At 44.1% G+C, this 22,773-nt stretch overlaps 1 protein-coding gene across 1 annotated transcript in view; it reads right to left on the bottom strand.

Moving 5' to 3' along the window:
- The window catches only part of Slc24a3 (solute carrier family 24 member 3), a 474,476-nt gene that overhangs the window by 55,322 nt on the left and 396,381 nt on the right, over nucleotides 1-22,773 (bottom strand). The window contains exon 7 of the mRNA XM_075962364.1: nucleotides 5,234-5,308. Within this exon, the coding sequence (XP_075818479.1) occupies nucleotides 5,234-5,308 (75 nt within the window). The remainder of the gene's footprint in view (nucleotides 1-5,233; nucleotides 5,309-22,773) is intronic.

Raw genomic sequence — 22,773 nt, 5'->3', positions numbered from 1 at the left:
AGCACTTTGAAGGGGATTTTTGTACCAGCCCAAGTTAAGAGGAAGCCATTCCATAGAGTTTTCCATCTCCCACGAAGGCTCTCTCTTCTTCATGTTCACAATCCCTGACTACAGCTTAGATGAAGTGTAAAAATAAAGTAGTTCCTTTTGGGCAGCTGTTAGACTGATGAAGTGATGGATCATTTGCATTTATGCAAATCTCATGATTATATAAATCACAGCAACATTTTAATGCAAGAAACTTGACAGGCTGGCTGGAATTTGGAAAAAGGGCAGGACTGGGAGGCCGGCTATGCCCCTGGACCAAGTGATCCTGGGTGTGGAGAAGAGGCAGGGGAGACCTGTACTGATCTGTAGACAGCTGTTCCATATGTGAGCAGACACATGATCTGTGGACAGCTGTTCCATATGTGAGCAGACACATGATGGGAAACACTGCAAAGAACACAGAACATTCTTAGGACTTAACAGTGGCATTTCTTTTGCTTCCAGGCATTATCTCGCGTTTCCATGGCCAAAGATTCCAACAGAGAGGGTGCATGAGGCTAAAGGGAGGCTCTCTTCCCCAGGGGAGGACAATAGGAAGAACATACTGTGTGTTTTTGAAAGAATGATTGCTTTAGAAAAAGGATATACCATCATTGCAGACTAATCATAACGTAGCACAAAGGAAAATTGAGATGGAGCCTAAGTACTAAAGAGAACTGACTTTGGGTCTCTTAATCAACTGTCTTTATTTGGGGCGACTGTGTGGGGAATGCGCACGCCCGTCTCACTCCTGTGTTCTTGCTCTCTGCCCATCTGTGCCCCACCTTTAACTGGAATGTCTCAGCAGTCTTAGACTGCAGGCAATAATGAAGCTATTAGCATTCTCCTGGCTGGACTCCTTGCCCTCTGTCCTTTAGCAGCAAGTGGCATCCCTGGAGACTCTGTCTTGGCTATCTTTGGATCTCTAGGCCTCCTGGTTTGTCCTTGGGGCTCTGCTGTATGACTCTTAAGGGTGTCTTGATGAGAAGATACATAGAAATGGCATCTGGTCCCACTTAGTCCACCCTTGCCTGGGAGTGAATGGGTTCTCCTTGTACAACCTCAGGGGGTCAGCTGAACATTTCAGAACTTAAAAAACGCTAATAATTAAATTAAATTGTTTGGAAAGCTTGGTGATGATTCTGTGGGCTGGGGAAAGGGCGTTGTAACAGAGGCATTTTATGTGACCACGGCACGATCCTGTATTAAGCTAGGTATTACCTAAAGAAAACTTGACAAACATGTTTTTGTTACTGTATCTGCAGTCACAAAAGAAGGGAGTTAAAAAAAAAGTACTGGCAAAAAGCTACAGAGAGTTTGTGAGTTTTAGTCTGAGGCTGGGGTGGGGAATAGACCTGGGGTCGCTGTGACAGCTACTTTGGTAGGTGCTGTCCTTCTGGACCGAGGAGGGATTCCTTCCCCACACAGTCTCCAGTGAGAATCCCAGATGGCAAGAGCACGGAGGTGGCTCAGTATTAAAGTGCTCGTTGTTCAAGCACAAAGGCATGGGTTTGGAGCCCCAGCATCCAGGTTAAAGCTGGGGGTGGGAGCCCAGGTTTGGGGGTGGAGATCAGTGGATCTTGGTCTCCCTGACCAGCTAGGCTAGTCCAAACAGGAGGCTCCCTGTTGACTGAGAGACCCTGGCTCAAAAAAGTAAAGCAGAGAAGTAATAGGCAAAGACATCCCAACATCAGACTTTTGCCTTCACAGGGGTGAGCTGTGCACACAGACACACGCACATGTGCAAGAGTGCACACACACTGATACAGATAGGTAGATAGATAGATAGGTAGATAGATAGATAGATAGATAGAGAGATAGAGAGAGAGATAGGTTGGTAGGTAGAGAATATGAAAATAGGCTCCATGCTCACTGACAGAAATTAGAATTGTAGACAAACTAAGCCTGCACAGACAAACGTGATCTTGCTTCTCCAGAATTTCAGAATTGACTCTAGACATGATCATGGATACACCAGAGGTCAATATCCCAAAGGATTTCCTGCCACTTCCATCACGTCCAGTCAGAAGCTTTGCTTTCCAAAGTCCAGCGCCTGTGGTGAAAGACGATGCAGGCTGCAATGCAGTTTCCCAGTTTCTACTTCAGTACCCGAAGAGTCAAAATCCCCGCTTCCACACTCCGATCAGCGTGCCAACTGTTTTGTTCACTAAAATTGGGGGAATGTCGCTTAATGTACAAGGAAGCAATATTCGGCTTTGAAGACTCCCATTTTATCTGTTCCACCTCTTCTTAGCACTAGACAAGTGCAATTTTCCCTCAAAGTCACAAAAACCCTAGTTTTGACAGCCCGTCTGTGAATACACAGCCCAAGTCTCCAGCCCATGGCAAGGAAATCATCCGATGACGCTGTCTGATGCTTGCTGAAGGAAACACAGGGCGGCCTCAGCAGCCAGCGTGTTCAGCTGTCTCAGCTTTGTGATTTATGTACCATGGCCCCAGGGCAGATGGTTGCTTGGCCCAAAGACCAGGTTCAGGAGGGTGTGCCACCTGTGACCCAGGGAAACCAAAACCTCTTCACTTCTTCATACGCTGTTAGCAGCAGTTGTGTCTGATGCATCTTGGACAGGTCCAGAGAAATTGGTCCGAAGGCAAGTTTTTCCACACACTGTCTTGGAGGTGTCTATGCTGCAAGCCAGTACTCACAAGACTGCTCTAGGGGGCAGACATCTCTGAGTTGGGCTCTGGGAGACCTTGCCTGTCTCCCTTGCATGTCACTGCCTTGTGTTTGCAAGCCTAGTCATCTCTCCGAACTTCAGCAGAGTGGAAGAGGCATTCATTTACGGCTGGCGTCCCCTACTCACACGTCTCTTGAAAAAAAAATGCAATTTTCAAAAAGTATAAGAAAAAATACCCATGGTGGTTTGAAAGAAAATGGCCCTCAAAGGGAGTGGCACTATTAGGAGGTGTGGCTTTGTTGGAGTAGGCGTGGCCTTGTTGGTGGAAGTGTGTCAGTATGGGGGACGGGCTTTGAGGCTTCCTATGCTCAAGCTACGCTCAGTGTGGCACACAGCTGCATCCCATTGCCTATGGATTAGGATGCAGAACCCTCAGATTCTTCTCTAGCACCATGCCTGCCTGTAGGCCACTTGCCGTGAAGGTAGTGGACTAAACCTCTTGACTGGAAGCTACCCCAACTAAATGCTTTCCTTTATAAGAGCTGCTGTGGTCATGGTGCCTCTTCACCGCGATAGACACCCTAGCTAAGACAACATCTGCAAAGGTAGAACAGTGGAATGTACAGGAGTAATATGTATTGATCCCTTGCAGGACAAAGCTCACCAGAAACCATGTTTGGAAAGTCTGGGTTGAAGTTAAAAAGAGTCTACTCAGGACAGGCCTTGGGATAGTTTTCAACCTAAAGCGCCACCCAGGAGAGTAATTTGGAAAGCAGATCATACAGTCCTGATGCAGAGATAAGAAGCTGGAAACCAGAGAGAGTGATTTTCTGAGATCAATGCTGCTAGTAAGAAACTGTGCTGGGCACAGTTTTCTAGATGCTCAGAATATATATGTGTTGGTTCACATCTGCTACAATCTGTCATCTATAAAGCCGGCAGTACAATTCTGGACCGAGCCTAAAGACATGATAACCAAGGAGCCACTGGCTCAACTCCCTCTTTGAGTTGGAAAGCACCAATGTCCAAGGACACAGGAAACTGGATGACTCTGCTTACACAGGAAGAACAAATTACTGCCTTCTACTGTGTTCCACTGAGGTGCTCGAGGGACTGGCTGACATCCACTCATTTTGGTGAGAGTGTTCTTTTTTCTTAATTCTATTGATATAAATGCTCTGTCTGGATGGACCATATGTTACGGCTTGACTCGGAACTATCCCGCAAGTTCTGATGATTTTTTTCTCTAGCAGGTTCAGGAAGTGAGGCCCAGCTGGAAGAGATATGACAGCAGAGGCAGGCTTTGGGGGAGATAGCCTGGCCACTTGCTCCTGTCTCATTCTCTGTATCCGAGTCCATCACGAAGTTGATGGCCTCTGCCACATGCTCCCATCACTACTCAATACACCACCCTTCCTCACCAGGATGGCCTGAAACCCTCTGAAACTTTTGATCCAAACAAATCTTTTATCCTCCAAGTTGTATCTGTCAGGTATTGTGAAAAATGAAACACAGTAATTAATACACAGAAGCACCTGGAAATAATGAATCACTGAGACCGGGCCTCCCTTAGCCAGTCAAGTTGACACACAGAATTAACTGTCACAAGAGGAGACTGCCGTTAGGAGCCAGGTCTTCCAATTCTTATTTGTTTCCCCTATTTGTAACTCTCTACTTCCATGAGCCTCGGCTTGCCAAGCTGAGGAGTTTGGTTATCTCTGGTCAGTTAAACAAGGGAAGAATGTTCATGGACTTTCCCGGTGGAGACCTGGATGGCTGGAAGATTTACTGGAGATAGGGAGGGGAGGGCAGTAGGCAACAGAAGTGTTTCTGTGTTGTAATCTGACCCACCAAGAATTGTAGCATGGCAGATGTATCCATTCAGGCTAAGACCATAGCAGCCCTGAGTGAAGTGGGGGACATGGTGGGGACAATGTTTATGAGGTGGAATCTACAGGACAGTTAGGTCTAACAGGGACAGGGGAGTTGGAGGAAAGGGTGACTTAATTTAATCTCCAGGTTGGGTAGTTAGGACAGAACGAGGGCAGGAATATAGGAAGAGAATCCAGTTTTGTTAGCCATATCGAGAGTTAGTAGAGACATGCCAAGGTTGGGACATGCAGCTGTCCAATACAGAATTATTTACCCACAGTGGACCTCAGGCAGACCTACTTCTCCCTGAAGCACGGGGTGGGGCGTGGTTATAGAAGGTATGCTGCCTGAGACCAGGGGACATTGAGAGGGGAAGAGTTCTGGGGCACTTGGGGAGGGGAGTCAGGAGCCATGAGGCTGGCAAGAAGGAACAGTCAAGAAGGTTACAGAATAGCCGCAGGGCACTTCCCTTAACCAGACAACCTAAGACCACTGTTCTAAGTACCCAGTGAGCAAACAAGGTGCTGGGTAACCAGAGTAACTTGAAGAAAGGAACACTTACCCACATAGAGACACAAACTTGCTTATTAGCCTCCATTAGCCTCCATGTCCTAGAGAGGAACTCCACGCTGACAAGTCTTACACTGTCCTGTCTTGAGAAGGGATAAGACTGGACTAAAATGGTAAAAGCAACTTACCACAATGAGCGCCACCACCGACAGTGTGTAGTAGATGGAATCTCTCAGCAGACACCAGGAGGAAAGAGCCACGACCTACAGGGAGGAAGACAAACAGGAAACAGGCTGTCAGGCTCTTCAAACAAGATGGTGTTACTGTGGCCAGCGCTTGTCCTCCATGAGGACCCAGAGAGAAGAGGAAGAAGGGGTGCGTTTGCCCTCTTGACTTCAGTAGAGTCCTCTGTATTCCTGGCCAGCGGTAAACCAGACACAGATTTGCATATGTTTGCTGCCTGACCCCGTCAATCCGCCCATCCATGGGGACTTACCTAAAGGCTTTAGAGCTATTAGTCTGGGTCTTCTCATAAGAAGGTACAGTAGGTAGACTGACTAATGACAAAAAATGGGAGGGGTCAAGGGATTTGTACCGCTGTGACTGTGATCTGTCTCTGAGGAGGAAGGCTGGTGTGTCAGCTACATCTGTTAATAACTGACCAAACTGAGTTAGAATTAAAAACTAAATGGATTTACCTAGCAATTTAGAAGGAAAGTCACTTTAGTAGTTGGTCTACGCCACCTTAAAGAGATGTTGGCTTGGCTGAGCCCTGACTGCAGCATGACTGGGTATCATGGGGAGGTGTGGGCAAGTCATTTTCCCTCTGGATATCCCTCAAAGTCTTTTTTTTAGGGGATATGTTGGCAGACTTGGATAGAGCTGTCTGGAAAAGCCCATAGAACTATGTCAGCAGGTTGTTGGATTATCTGAGCTCATGGCCACGGGACATTTGTTTGGTTGCATTTGCCCTTGGACTAAGAGGTGAAAAGGGCCATCACAAATGGCAACACTGCCGGGTAGGCCAGTGACAGGCACGTGTTACACCAGGCATACTAGAAAAAGGAATTCCAAAGGGTAAGGTGGTCTCTCGTACCTCTACTGACTCTGACTGCTGGGTCAGCTCCAAAGACCAGGCAAAGGAAGAGGTGAGGAGGCTTTTTATATTCGGCTAACATGAAAGACAGGCCAGCCTCTTTCCATTAGTACACTCTTCCACGTAGCATTCTGACATGTAGATATTTTCCATGGCTAATTTTGCCTCATTACGTCTTCGTATTGGCTGATTTAAGTTAATGATGACAGGCTGTCCAGAAGAGACCCACTCCATGGCAATTGCTGCTGAGTGATTACAGAGCTCGCTTTATTTACCCTTTCATCATTCTCCCTTGGATTGCAGACTCTTAGAAGCCGTGGTCATCACTCACCACGGACGGACGAGAATAAATGGAACTAAACTGCTCATTTGTCAGCAGGTTGCAAAAGGTCTTGGATATTTATTCAATTTATTGTAATCAGGTCAAACGAATTTACAACACGAGGCAAACATCAATTCTGAACCTCTTTTAGGAAAGGCTCGTGGGCTTTTCGGTGGCGAACTGAACTCAAACGACTGCCACTTCTCACCCTTGTGATGCGGGGGTCATAGGACAATACAAATATTCTTAAAACAAGACATATACCCACAAGTCAAAAGAGAGCAGAAGAGATGGTCTGAGAGCAATACAGCCTTGGAAGGCCCTAGCTCTAAAAAGTACACACCTGAGCCAAACTGAAACCAATAAAAAGATATCAGGAAAACAGACGTGTTCCTCCCGAAAGATTATGAATCATTACATACTAATGGGCCGGCTAGAAAGAGTTGCTTCATAGTCATAGTAAATTAAGCAGGCTACTGTATGAACGAAGTTAGGATACAAGTCGTTGAGGACAATTTGGGGAGGGCTGGGGCTAACGGCTCCTCTTCCATGCTGTGAAGTCAATACAGAACACTTGCAACTGAACAGTCAACAGCTGCCACCTCAGCGTGTTACTGAGGGATTTCCTAGCAGATACCAAGAGCGGCCACATTAGTGGCAAATAGCGAGATTGGTACTGATGGGGCTGGAAGACGGCTGTTTCCCATAAGAAGTCATTAATAACTGCCTCCCTGCTTAAGCTCTGTGCATATCGAACCTTAATAAAACCAGGAAAGTGCAGTGCAAATTACCCACTGAGATTCACGAATGCAGGAAACCAACTTCACACCAAGTCCAGATGTCAAAATCAAGCAGACTGCGGTACATTTTCTCTCATTATGAACTGCCTTTAGCATCTGGACTGTGGACAGACTTCAGCCCCAGATTAAGATGTAACATGTTACAAAACTGGTTTCCTGGCTACAGATCGGGTGAACCTGGAATATAGGAAGAGGGCATCAAGAATAATCTCTTTCTCCTTGAGAGGGAACTCGGGGAAGGCACACCCCCAAACCTTCCACAGCTCTGCCGGGGATAGGAGGAAAGCTCCATTGGGGACTCTCATCCTTTCTGCCGAGCTTTCTGATCCCACCATTCACTGACAATGACCATCTCTGACTCTGCATCCAGGGAGGGCAAGGGCTTACTTCATGCAACATGCACAACATCTATATAGTAGGTTAGGGCTTGCCCTCGTTTACCAGCTCTCAGAGCTTGGCAAGACTGGGCCAGTAGAATTGGGGGAGAATGAGGATCTAAACCCAGGAAGCCTGGGTTCTAAGTCTCTGCACCTGAAAACTGTGCTATTCATTACCCCACAGGAGGCAAGGCTGAAACCAGATGCCCCCTTGCCACTCCTCTAGGGAGGGCGTTCCCTTGCTCCATTACTTTCAGCTGCTAGGACAAGAGTATTAGAAATGTAGCTACAAGGGAACGTACAAGACAAGACGGCACTGGCCGCAGTTAAATTTAGAAATCAAGTATTTTAAGGAGAGGCGTGACAAACGGTCAAAGCATGCAGACTGCAGGTCTGGATGTGGATGTACTAGGAGAGAGCGAGAGAGAGAGAGAGAGAGAGAGAGAGAGAGAGAGAGAGAGAGAGAGAGAGAGAGAGAGAGGATTCAGTGCGACAAGAGTATTAGAAATGTAGCTACAAGGGAACGTACAAGACAAGACGGCACTGGCCGCAGTTAAATTTAGAAATCAAGTATTTTAAGGAGAGGCGTGACAAACGGTCAAAGCATGCAGACTGCAGGTCTGGATGTGGATGTACTAGGAGAGAGTGAGAGAGAGAGAGAGAGAGAGAGAGAGAGAGAGAGAGAGAGAGAGAGAGAGAGAGGATTCAGTGCATGCTGAAACTACTGGTCCATTTGTCCACTTCTCAAAAGGAAAACCCCTGCCATTGCTTGGTATTTGTTCCATTTTCCATTACCGTGGATCCATGACCCCTGTAGAGTTCACACAATTCCCTTTGCTTCTCATTGGAAGATGGAGGCAGGGCCCACCTGGCTCACACGCTGAGCATACTTATTGGTGGAGCTGGACCTGTCCGTATCCCTGAGCCAAAAAGGTCCCGTGCATCTGTCTGCAGGTGTCACCCAACCCAGAGCAGGCTGACAAGCAGACAGCTCTGCTTTTGTCACACAAGGACTGACAGGAGGCACCACAAGTCATCCTGGTGAAGTGACCAGCACAGGGGTCCTGGGAGGAAACCAGAGAGTCATTCTACCCCTGCCCCCATTAATCAGTGTCACAGACAGTGGGACTCGCCGAAAGCAAACACCTCCGCAATCCAGCCTGAGGCTCGGCCCCACCCCCGTAGCTCTAGGAGCCCCTCCCAGCTGAAATTTCATCTTGATATTTCCTTGCTATTTCTGCAGTACATGTCACACATTCTCAACTGAATATGCAGCTTCAATTTCCTTACCACAATTCCATTTTATTTCAGAGTGGTGGGAATGAGAAAAAGAAACCTACGCGTCCCAAACAGAGAGAAACATCCTTCTCTCTTTTAGGATTCTGGATTCTTTAAAGAAGTTAAAAGTAATTGTTTACAACAAAACTATGCCTTCTGTATATGGATATACATTATAACTCTCAACACAGATTTCATATATATGTAATATATATATACATAATAGACACAGTATCTTTGGAAATATAAGATATATGTGCATTTAATTCAATATAATAATATAATGTGTATGGCCAACTTTCCTTGATGACTAATATGGCATGTCAGACACATTTAAAAAGTCAAATCCTCTTTCCTTATTAGTGCTTTTCTTTTTTTTAAAAATAAAACTATCAAGGCAGATGAAACAACACAATAATCGCACAACATGAAGTTGCAATTGTCTTAGAGAAATGCTATTTCACACAAACTTCATGGTACAAAGATTAAAAAGGCCACAAGACGGTTTTGTTCCAAGCTTCTGAGCTGACACAATTTCCACAGCCAATTCCTATCTCAGAAAACAGCCACACAGTCTGGAGTTGGGATGGGGCTCCGGGATACTTCGGAACAGTGAGAAGACACCAGCACTCATGTCTGGACAGAAGAGGGACAGGTGTGGACTTTTCTTCTGCCAGGAAGTCTTGATGCTACCAAATGTCGACTCTTCAGATTCATTCCAGAATATTTCAGCACTGGGAAAACCATCAGAATCGGAATGGCTTCGCTTTCTAGAAGTTTGCTACGCCACAATTTTCAAAACACATGACCTTCTGAATATTTCTTTTTCTATTTTAAAATTTGTGAGTGTGTCTTCCTCTGTCACTAGCCACCTTACTTTTAAAGACAGCATCTCTCACTGAAACGGGAGCTCATTAAGAGGCTGGACTGGCTAGCAGCTGGTCCCCTGGTGTACTCCCTTCTCTTCTTCCCAGGACTGGGTTAAGGGCATGTGCTGCCTACCTGTGCTTTTGACCTGGGTTTGGGTACCCAAGCTCAGGTTCTCATACTTAAGCAGCAGACACTCTGCCCACTGAGCCATTTCTCCAGCCAATAAACTTTGGCTTATTTATTGATCTTCATAATGGGAACATAAAATGAACTCATTTAATTTTTTCCTAACTCATTTTGAGCTCTAGTTTTATACAAGGAAAACACTGACAGTCAGTAAGCTGCTGCCTGCGATATATTTAAGTAAAGAGGCCACCTCAGAACGGTGGGCACAGAGAATGATCTTTTGATTGCTCCCCATCGAGCATGCTGAAGGATAGATGTGGCCGTTCATAGTGACCTGGGTGTCCCAGAGGTTAAGAAGGGCCTTCTCCATCTCTTACGACATTATGTGCCATAGTTTTTTTTTTTTTTGTGACAAATGTAAGGCATTGCCTGATATTTCAGCGTTCACCCACATGCCAGGGGGCACATCGTTTGCTCTGCTGCAGCAAAGAAGACAATGCTAGGCTATAAAGCTATTTCCTGCTGTGCTCCTGGGACCCTTTGCCCATGCATGGACCAGGTATAGGGACATCTGTCGTCACAGTCAGACACTGATGTGCCAACACTTAGCTCAGTATTTGTTAGCACTAGTTACTTGATACAAGCGTCTTGAATAAAAGTAGCATGTTTAGGGTACCTTCATTAACCCACATGTGCTAAATGAAAGGAACAGAAAGGCAAGTGTTGCACATGGGGAGGTGACACTGGAAACATTTTTGGGACATTGGGGAAGTGAGGCAGAGAGCAGAAGGAAGACAAAAATAATCTACGGTAGTGGGCAAGTGAGGCTCAGTCCCAGAGGGAGGTAGGCAGAGATAGAGCAGCTGGGCTACTTAGCCACTGACTCTATCAGCTACTCAAGAGTTCAATTTCCTGGTACTTTTTAAAAAAGTTATTTACTTATTATATATACAATGTTCTGCCTGCATGTGTTCCTGCAGGCCAGAAGTTGGCACCAGATCTTATTACAGGTGGTTGTGAGCCACCATGTGGTTGCTGGGAATTGAACTCAGGACCTCTGGAAGAACAATCAGTGCTCTTAACCACTGAGCCATCTCTCCACCCCCCTCCTGATACTTTTTAACCCAGAAGGGCAGAAAACACAAGCCTCGGTGGCAGGGAAGAACAAAAGAAATGAAGTGGGAAATCAGGCCAAAGAAATGGAACTGGTATAGGTAAGGGGGCATGGGTGGAACATTGGCTGTGGCTAGATCTCTTCTAACTGAGAATATGAATTTATACAATAATCCAATGAACACACACACACACACACACACACACACACACACACACACACACCTCTGCAAGTTTCTTTACAAGCAGAGTTAAGCGTTCGGAGTCAGGCTGGATGGGGAAAGAGGCTGGAGGTATCTGCAAGAACTACTGCACCATGAAAGCATCCTCATTCCTACGGTTGACTGTGTCTACTGCAGTTGCCCTAGTGAGCTCATGGATAATGAGATGAAATGCTGGACATGAGTGGTTAGTAAAACCATGTACGTAATTTTTTTCTCATCAAAGTTCATCCATCTCCTCGTCTACCTTTTGGATATGGAAGCCTTGAGACCAGACTCCTTAGCTGTCAGTGTCTGGTGATTTATTGTTGGTGTTGGCAGTCACCCCTCAAGACTACCACAGAACCACTAGAACCCAAGTCTTACTAGCACAGTATATGCACTTACAGTGTTGGCAGAAGGACAGGGACTACCTGAGTTAGAGTCACAGACAAAATCAAAAATACAGAAAGTAAGCAACTAGGGAGGGAAGCACAGCCCTCTAGCCCTCGATCCACACAGTAGGGTCTGGACATGACGCACTGGGCATAGAAACTAATGAGGGTCTTCAGACTGGAGAATGGCTCTCTCTCTCTCTCTCTCTCTCTCTCTCTCTCTCTCTCTCTCTCTCTGTCTCTGTCTCTGTCTCTGTCTCTCTCTCTCTCTCTCTCTCTCTCTCTCTCTCTCTCTCTCTCTCTGTGTGTGTTTAGGAAAAATGACACTACAAATAGGAGGTCCTTACTTCATCTATTGTAGGTCCCCATCCTGTTGAGGAGGCGCCCCTTTTTACTATGTATAGAACTATGTAAAAAAAAAAAATCATTACTCTTTTTTAACTTACTTCCATTAAAAAGAGAACAGGAAAGATTCAGACTAGAACTTATTTAAAAATGGGCACCCTTCAAGTTAGCAGCAGATATATGTGATGTGGTAAATGCATTCTCATTTACATAATATAATGGGACAAGCTCAAGCTTGAGGGATCATTTTGGTGCCCTGATCTGTAAGAGGTCATCACAGGGGCTGATCTCCAAGATGGCATGCAGCTTCTATGCATTCAAAGTGGGGCAAATGGGATATTCATCCAGACCATGTGACTTCAGTAATCAGAGGCTGGACCACATACAGGATGGGAATATAAGCTTCTGGAAAAAAGGTCCTCCCTCAAATGATAAACATTGTTACATTAGCATTCACTGTCTACTACATTTTCAGGTTAGAGGAAGGGCTTTCCCTTGTGTTAGAGAGTGGATAAAGGAATCCTGGAGTCCCTAAAGTCCTCTTACCTCTAACTGTTCTTAAAATTAAGAGCCTAGAACAAATGAAACCAAAAGAGGAGAACCAGCTGTTTTTCAAAATACAAGTTGGACATGGATTTGGATTTGGAAGCTTCCATTCCATACCTGGAAAAGCCCAAGGTTCTCTGATTTTACGGCTTAAAGCAGCAGAAGAGGGATTTGTGTATATTTACAATAGTGTTTGCAAAAGACAGGCTTGTTGCCATGTTAGTAGCCAATCTGCCTTGAAATGGAGTCTGTGTTTAAATACTAAACGTGGCTGATCCCAATGCTCAGCCCAAACTCATCTGGATATTTGGTGGGGGCTCTGTGTGAGAGGGAGGCAGCTACCCATTCTCCCTGGGGTGAGGATTCAGGCTGTGTTCCTCCTTTAGAGGTGTATGGTGATATTTTTATACTAAACCATACCAGTTGCTGTGTCTGTGGCTCATCTGGCTCCAGTTGATTTGCAGCCAATCTATTTTAAGTATTGTTTATGACTCAGGGTGGGGAGAGCAGGTGATGCTCCTGAATCAGTCCTGCAGCCAGGATGAATTGGACACAAGGGTATTTCATGAAGTGTGCTCGGAAGATATTAACCCTTCACATGAAACGAATCAAGAATGAAAACACAGCGGCGCACCAGCAACATCCAGACTTGGTCTGTATTAAATAATTAGGCAGAAAGTTGAGGAAACTGGGTGAATAGTGCAACCAATAAATAACCCAGCTATGAAACACCCCTAAACAAAACCCAAATGTAAAACTAGAACAATAAACAATAACAACAAGCCAAAACCAAAACCAAAAATCCCTCCCCTAAAGATCTGAATGGTTTTAAAATAAAAACACAGAGACAGGATAATATCTAAATATTGTTGACCATTTTCCAGCTTCCAGCTGAAGGCCATATAAGCAGAGAATAGCTATCATCTTAGCTTCCTACACGACGGTCACTGCAATCAATGGCAGGGGGAAAGTCTGGCAATAGGAGTAAGTGTTTTCTATTAGAATTCACTGAAGGACCTGAGAGAAGGAGCATGGGATCCCAAGGCATTGTCTTTCCCTTCTCTCATCCTATCACTTTTGAAAGCATGTGCCTGGATGTGGTGTTATTTTGTTTGTGTTTTAACGAATAAAGCTTGCCTGAAGATCAGAGTGCAGAGCTAGCCACACCAGTTAGTCACAGAGGCCAAATAGGATAGAGGAATAAGCTAGAGCATCGAAATATGTTTGTCTTCAAACAAACAAATGAATAAATAAAAACACCCCAAACCCACTTATATTTATACTCAGATTACCTGTAATCCTGGAAACAAAATGAACATAAATTGAATTTTCATAATTTTTTCCTGGTTCTATGTAATTTTTAAGTTAAAAGTCCACTGCAGCCCATCACGGTGGCACACATATTTAATCTCAGCACTTGGGAGGCAGAAACAGAGGATCTCTGTGAGTGTAAGGGCAGCCTCATCTACACAGCGAGTTCCAGGAAAGTCAGAGCTAATGTAGAGAGACCCCGCCTCAGAAAAACACACACACACACAAATACAAACAAACAAAAAGTCCACTGAAATGCATAGGTTTAATACAACATAAATGTCAAAAATAAATTTCTATTAAAACATGTACGATTATGATTAGAAAAACCTCAAGTGGCTGAAGAGATGGTCCAGTTTCTAAGAGCATGGAGAAGAGGAACAGAGTCTTTTTTTTTCTTTTTTTCGAGACAGGGTTTCTCTGTGGCTTTGGAGCCTGTCCTGGAACTAGCTCTTGTAGACCAGGCTGATCTCGAACTCACAGAGATCTGCCTGCCTCTGCCTCCCGAGTGCTGGGATTAAAGGTGTGCGCCACCATCGCCGGGCGGAACAGAGTCTTTTTGCAGAGAACCAGAGTCCAGGTTCCCCCAGACACCTGCAGCATGTGCATATACTCCTACACAGACAAACATGCATAAACATAATTAAAATATAAAAAAAAACAAAACACTTTAAGAAGTAAAAGGGATTCAAACTGAGTCTAACAAGAGCAACAGTCCTCCTGTCCCACCAAGTCTTCCTCATAGTGAATAACCACTCTCAGCATTGTTTCAGTGATTTTAGGTATCACCAAACTAAGTAAATATCATTTCTTTCTATCTCATTTTCTCATTGAAGAGGATGAGGAAGTGTCGTGCAGTGCTATCAGGTTTGAGGCATGATGGCAGTACCAGGGAACACAAGGACAGAGGCCAGAAAACTTAACACAAGGGATATCCCATCAGTAACAGTTACGAGTTGTCTGGCCTTGCGACAGCTATTATTTCATGTCTTGGTATCACATTTTCCTCATTTACAAAACAGGAATAATGATATTAACAGCTCCCCCAACAAGGGCTATTCTGAGGATCAAGAGTGACGACATCTCATAGTTTCAGAACATTGTACAGCATGTCATGTCTATATAACAAGTCATATCCATCACCTCTGATTCTCCTCTCTCTCTTCCTTCTTCCTTCCTTGGACGTTTAAAATTTATTCCTAAGGGTCATCTTGAGGATTTTATTCTTATATTAAAAATGAATTTGACATATTTAAAACGAAATGGTAATTGGAGTTCTACAGTGAAATACACCTGCTTCTTAATTAACCTTTCCAGAGGCCCAGAACTATATATACACTTGTAATTATTTTCATTTTGGGGATATTATAGTTCTAATTTATATATGACAAATCAAAAAATCTTAATGACTCCCAATTTAGCTCCTTCAGCAATCTATTGAGTCCTACCATGATATTACTTTCTACTTTCTCTTATACTTGTAGTATTTGACAGTCATGGTTACTATGGCTACAATACATTTGATGGTTCTTCTATTTCACATTCCATTAATCTGGAATCTCTCTCTCTCTCTCTCTCTCTCTCTCTCTCTCTCTCTTTCTCTCTAATCTTTTGCTATTATATTATCGCTTCTTCTTTCTTTTTTTCTCATGGGAGAGATGTAGGGAGAGACTGTCCATTTTCTGGCTGCCCAGACCCCCATCCCCAAAATCACACAAAACTATATTAATTACAACACTGCTTGACCTATTAGCTCAGGCTTCTTATTGGCTAGCTCTTACATCTTAAATTAACCCATTTCTATTACTCTGTGTATCACCACGAGGTTGTGGCCTACCAGTAAGTTTCTAGGGCGTCTGCTCCTTCGGTGTTTACATGGTGTCTCCTTGATTCCACCTACTTACTCTCTTTATATATCTCTGTTTGGATTTCTTGCCTAGCTTTACTCTGCTAAGCCATTGGCCAAAACAGCTTTATTTATCAATCAATAAAAGCAACACACACACACACACACACACACACACACACACACACACACACAGAAGAACATCCCACATCACTTTCCATTTTCTGACTAATTAAAAAGGAAGGTTTTAACTTTAACATAGCAAAATTACAAAATTACATATAACAAAACAGGTATCAAGCAAGAATTACAGCTACAATATTTCTTTTTTTTTCTTTTTTTTTACAATATTTCTTTGTGAGTCTAAAGTTTCATATCTAATTTATCTTTGATTATAACTAAGGAAAACTATAACTATGTCTTCAACTCCATCAAGACCCCATAAGGATATAACATTACCTAAGTAAACAGGAAGTGCATTGTAAGCAACTTCCAAAACTCTAGAATTGACAGAGATATCTTGCTGCCTGAACAGTCACCCAAAGTTCTGCATTGGTGCATCCATCTTCAGCCTACAGGGCAATAGAATCTGGCAGACTTTTCCGTGAAACAGAAGATTTGAAAATCTGTTCTGCCTTGTAATAGAAAAGTTTATCAGTTGTTTTCTTCTGTGTCCTGTAGAATGTCTGGTATTTATTTATTTACTTACTTACTTATTTATTTATTTGTTGTGAAGCAGGAACCCTGAAGGACCACCCTGTCTTTTGGAAAGTTTAGCAGTCACTTTTCTGTGGGTCCTGCATGTCCAGTTTATACAGTATATTATAAGGCTGCCCAGGTAAGATCAGTTTCTTGCCCAAATGGCTAGCCTTGTCACATTAAAGGCAAATTCCATAACAAGTGTTTTCAATGCTTATCAACCTCGCTGAACTAATTGATGTTGTCAGAAGCAGATATATCTCACTTTTGAGAAACGTCTAAGTTCTTAAAACATTTTAAATGCCATATTTTGTAAATCTTTGTAATGTGTGAAGAGTATCTGTCCATCTGAAACATATCTCTGTATATCTAGAAAACCTAACTAACATGACTACAAGTTTGACTATTTTAAATGACTATCTATGAATCTATATTTCTTAACTATACATCACATTTTTAAATGAGCTGCACAAACAATACATTAAGCAAGAGTAGAAATATATATATACACAGTGTAACAAAATCAACCTTAAATTGGTATCAATAGGCTGAGACACTAGGCGAGGCTTGAGCATATATGAGACCTGAAATCCTGCCTCCCCAGTGGCACACTTCCTCCAACAGGACTACACTTATTCCAACAAGGTCACACCTCCTAAGAGTGCCTTTCTGGGCCATTTTCTTTCAAACCATCACATCTACTAATTGACTTTTCAGTAAAAGTTTTGAAGTTCAGCTTAAAATGAACTAGGCTATAAAATGCACCCACATAAAACCTGTACGTAACGAGTCAGAAAAATGTAGTGTATCCCTGTGTTTGTGCTCTCAGCATAACAGAGAACGTCTCTTCCTATCTAACCACGGCCCTAATTTCAGTCCCACAGAGCTGTCTCACTCGTCCAGGGCTTCACACAAGTGGGGTGCACGGGGGTCACTTGTCCCATTCTGTTTCTTTCACTGCATCTCTGACCTTCATCTACGCTGTTGTTTGGGACAATGTCCCCTTTTACCGCAGAGCTGTGTCTTCTATTTGGTCACCTATTTACTGGCTAATGGATACTTCAGGTGGCAGCAGTTTGGACAAATGGCTATCAACATCACGAAATAAAGCTTTCAAAATAACTTTTATTGAATGTATTGACGATTTCATTCATGAATAAAGTGCCTTTTGATTACTGGGACTCCTCCAGCCTCTCTGATCTTCTCCCGCCTACCCCCATCTATCCCCTCACTGATATCTTTTGTTTTTGTTTTTGCTTTTTTAGATCCGTTGGGTTAAACCAGAATCTTCTGTGTGACTTGGCACCAACATTGGAATCTGGATCTTGGTGAGCTCATCAGTGAATACACAACTGAGGATAATGAGGTCTCTTTTCCCAGAATCCTCAGTAGCCAGTAGTTCAGCAGGGATGGGTAAGACCCCATGATCTCCTTCCTGACCCATGCCTGGCTGCTGACAGGAGAAGCCTGCTACACAACAGAGAATTCCTGCTTGCCACTGTAAAGCCCATCAAGACCTTGTGGCTGAGGAGGCCTTAGGCCCTAGGAATGAGCTTATTACTGTTGCTTAGTGAAATTGTTAGGGCTCCGAGTGGCCTTTTAAATATTTATGTTTATAGCCATAGACAATGGTATTCCCAGCTTTAACTAGAGATACTTATACTTCTCTTTGTAAAGAAAGTAGGCAAATGCAGAGACACTTGGCTGCTCAAGGTGGAATGATTTTTTTTTTTTCAGGGACACTATTAGGATGCTTTAGATCCATATTTTAAAAAAATTCCCCTGTTTCTCTGTAAGAGGACTGGAACCTCCCCAGCAGAATTTCTGGAACCAGCTGGGCAACTGAAATGTATAAACGAATATCTTTTTTCTCGGTTTCTTTTTTTTTTTTCCAAAACATAAAACTCTGGCTTCCAGGAGTTTCGGGGAAGGAGCTAAGCATATCAAACGTGTCCTGTGAAAATCAAAGCCCGGATTGCTGAACTGGAAAATGTGACGCAGGAGTCCCCTGGTAATCAGCATTTCAAAGAGATAGGCAGCCTCCTTTAAACAGCATCTAAACAGGGCCATAGAGCAAGGGACTGAAATGCTTCCCCTTTGACTGTGATGTTTCCGCCTTTAGGAATGGCCATGCCTGTAAAAGCAGATGCTGAGTTGGGAACTTGAAAGGAAGTGGAAGGCACAGGAAGCCTTTTCTCCTCTTTATAAATACACGAACTGTTCTACAGCAGATAGAGACGGTGCGGGAGTGGATTGGACAACTTCCTTCAAAAACAATAGCAGCAGCGTTTAATGAATTTGAACGCTAGGGCTTCTAAAGATGGTTCCCTGTGTGCTTTAACTAATGTAACGCTCATGCAGTTCTTCTGAGATGTGTGCTTGCTGTCCAGCTCAACTGTATTCCCTCGGAACTCAGAGTGCAGTCTTGACCCTGGAACCTCACAGGGTAGCTGTATTTGGAGACGAGGTCTTGACATAGGTAATGGGATGAACTGTGGTCCTTCGAATGACTGCAACTCACAGACTGCTATCTCTGGAAGAAATGGAGCTTAGGATTCAAAGTTATTCAAAGGACACCAGTGGTTACACCTGGACATGGCGGCCACCACCCCCCTAGAAGAAGAGACCTCCGAAAAAACACACCCCTCAACACTCTGACAAAGCTTTCCAGCCTTCCAAACTGAGGAAAAGAACAACAAAGCCTTGTGCTCGTTAAGCCACCACACCTGTGCCATTTCGTTCCGCTGGCCCTAGCTGACTGTAACAATGAATCATAGTATCATGATCTCTGTTTCACAGATGAGGGACATGGAAGATACAGCGAATGGCTGGAACTGCATGGCCAATACCTGAGCCAGTTGAAGGACACTAAAACCAAGGCTCTAAACCAGTGGTTCTCAACCTGTGGGTCAGGACCCCTTTAGGGGTTGAACCTCTCTTTCACAGAAGTTGCCTAAGATCATCAGAAAACATAAATATTTACAAAATTACAGTTATGAAGTAGCAAAGAAAATAATCTTATGGTTGGGGTCACCGCAGCGTGAGGAATTGTATTAAAGGGTCATAGCATTAGGAAGGTTGAGAACCGCTGCTACGAACAGATAAAAATCCCTTACTCACTCCACCCATTTAAATGGGAAGCATGTCCCTAGCTCATGTGCACTCACACCCCATTGTGAAGATAATCTGCTGGGCAGGCAGTCTGCATGGCTCAGCTAGCAAGCAGAGTCCATGAAGGTGTAGATAAGGATGAATGTCTGTGAAGGATTGTCTGAGATGGGTTTACCACCACACCAGACCTATTGTCAAGGATGCCTAACCCATGACACGATTGCTCCTTGTCCCTGATATGGGGCTCAGTGGTGATGGGCAGGGTCTGTCTGATCTGGGACAGTCAGCTAAACTTGTGACCCTAGAAGCCGAGGATATGTTAGTTTCATGGCGAGAAGCACTTTGCAGAAAACCCTAAATAGCCATCCTTAAAAGGGATAGGAACAAGGGCCAGAGGGAGAGGCAGGAGATGTGAGATGGAGGCTCAGGTGATAGGAGGAAGGGCCCCATGCTCGAGGAACCTCGGTGGCCTCTAGGAGCTGAGAAAAGCAGGGTCCTCTGTTGCTTCAAGAAGAAACTCAGCCTTTCTAGCATCTTGGGGTTTGACTTTTAACCTCCAGGACTGTCAGAAAATCAACACGGGTTGTTTGAAGCGATTAATCTTTTAGTAATGTGTGGCAGAGGTGAAGAGAAAGTCCCACACCTGTCCTGCTGTGGAGGTCATGCCAGGGACCACATGCTGCTGAGCCCCACCAGCTTCAGGCTGACAGATGCTCTGAGTCCTGGAATAAAAATATCCTGTTGTCCCAAGACCTAGTGGGGCCCTGAAGCCCTGCACTTGAGGCTATGTGCCCGGTATGCTGTGTCTTTAATGGGTCCACCCCATGGTCTAACTGTCCCCACAGTCTTGATAGGTAACACGTGGCTATCTTAGTTTTCAAAAAGGGATGGAAGCTTAGGACATGTATCTCCAGGTCCCACAGCTGAGGGGGACAGAGGGATACCCAGGGTCATATTTGCCAAAGTCCGGAGCCACTGTTTTCAAAAGCTTAAAGAAATATTAGGGTAAAGGTTGGAGAGAGGGGCTCAGCAGTGAGGCATGCATGCTGCTCTTGCAAAGGACGGGCATTCCATTCCCAGACTCATGACAGGCAGTTCACCACTACCTGCAACTCCAGCTCCAAGGGACCCGATGCCTCTGGCATCCAGGGGCATCTGTGTGCACATGCACAAGTGTATGTGCGTTTACACACACAGACCCACACGCTTACACATCACTTAAACTAAAATAGATCTTAAAAATTGATACATGATTTACCACCTTAACTATTTTAAGCATGTGGTTGCCACCAAATACATAGATATGTATTTATTCATACATATTATACATATATGGATATAAATATTTTCCTTTTAAATTTGCTTTAAACTTGTTCATACAAGTATTTATTGCCTGTTGAACACGCTCTCTCACTCACCCACCCTCCCCTCTCATGCCCTCCTCCTGTTACTCCTGTTTCCCCAGACGGCATCATTTCTGCTTTCTTGTCATCTGTACATCCCTGGTCTTATATATCTCTATAAAAATCTAGAAATCACAAATGAATGAAAACATGCAACATTGGTCTTTCTGAGACTAATTGTAATCTCCAGCTTCATCCACTTTCCTGTCAGTGACATCACTCCATTCTTCTTTATGGTGGACAAGAATTTCACTATGCATACATACCGCAGTTTCTTTACCCACCATCCCTCTGTTGACGGACATCCAGCTTGGTTCTGTAACTGGGCGACTGTGAAACATGCCGCGGTTAACATCAAAGGCGCTGAAAAGCATGGCCATTCATTTGATGCTTTAGTGGGTGACTCTTTCTTACAAGGACGTCTGCCATCAGTAACCATTGTTACCATCATTGCCATCTGTTTAACCAGAACTCCCCACTTGCCACTTGCCCCATGTCCCAACAACCTAGTGACTCTGTCTCTAACCTTGATTGGCCTAGGTGCCCCATGTAAGTAGAAACAAGCAGTATTGGACCTTCCATACCTGCCATTTTTTATTCAGCAAAATGGCTCCCAAAGTCCTCCATGCATGGAACCCAAGCTTGTAACATCTGCGCTCCCCCATTCACCCTCAAGGGAGCGTTAGCCTGGGTTAGGGTGGCAGTCATATCTTACAGGACGTCTCAGCATCTGCACCCCAGATTTACAAAAGTGTGGCATTCCTGCTTGGTCTTCAACAATACTGTAATGCTGAGTTAGGAGAACAAAGTGTGGACAGACAGTCCCTGCACTGCCGTGGAGAAGCTTAATAATTACAAGAGAATGACAGGCATGTGCAAAATTCTTCTAAAATTTATTCTCCATCGCTTACATAATCTTCCTTTATACACAGCACACCAACACACAGAACGCTGCTTCCTGCACACTCCGTTTCCATCTGCCCTTCCCGATCATGAAAAGGCGATGGGGGAGTATTACCACTCTACAAACGGAAAGTCACTATGTCTTGGCTTTAGTTTAAATATTCTATGACGGGCATGTCCCCGGGAGACTCTGTAAAACAACATTTTGAATCATCACTCTCAATATGTTTAAAGTCATTGGCATCTGTATTTCACACACACACACACTGACATGGTCATGCCAATTATGTTCTACATAATGCTGGGGTTGTTCATGTAATTGCTTTCATTCCTAGGCAGCTAGTATGTTGCTTCCCTACACTGGCAGCTCTAGGGCCAGAATGAACTTCTACCTATCATGGGTTTTTAGAGCACCCCCACGGAGTCCTATCCCTTCTTGCTGTTCTGGGGGTGGAAGCATTCCTTGAGGCATGCCTCCTTGGCTCACCTATGGACTATGGACAGCCAGTCCTTTCCCACCGTAGCCCAATCTGACACTTAAAATCCTTTTGACATAATGTAATTTATGTGTGAGCTATGAAAACTATGCTAAATAAGAATACAGTGTTATATATTACTGGGTCAAATGAAACGCGGTGGCGGTCATCTAGTTGCAGGAAAGGACACGCTGCTTTTGGAGAAAATGGGGAGACATATTTTCCTAAGGTCTCGGTTCTAATTTAGAGTTAGAATTTATACTTTTTTACTTTCTCAAATGGTCTTGATCCTAACTTGTTATTTCTTCTCGTCATCAGAGCCTCTTTCTGAATATAGATCAGCTGGCTATTGTAAGTGGCAAAGAAGCTGAGGATTCTGGACATTTATTGTCTACCAAATTCTCTGGTCATTTAGATAATTAAAATCAAATATGGTGGAGCACTGGCTTCTGTTCACCACACACCTATGGATACTCAACATATTGCGATCATCAAACAGGAACATTCTATG

The sequence above is a fragment of the Microtus pennsylvanicus genome, chromosome 2 (assembly GCF_037038515.1).
Source record: "Microtus pennsylvanicus isolate mMicPen1 chromosome 2, mMicPen1.hap1, whole genome shotgun sequence".
Lineage (NCBI taxonomy): Eukaryota > Metazoa > Chordata > Mammalia > Rodentia > Cricetidae > Microtus > Microtus pennsylvanicus.
The sequence above is the reverse complement of the archived record's forward strand: the minus strand, read 5'-3'. Positions and strand labels throughout refer to the sequence as shown.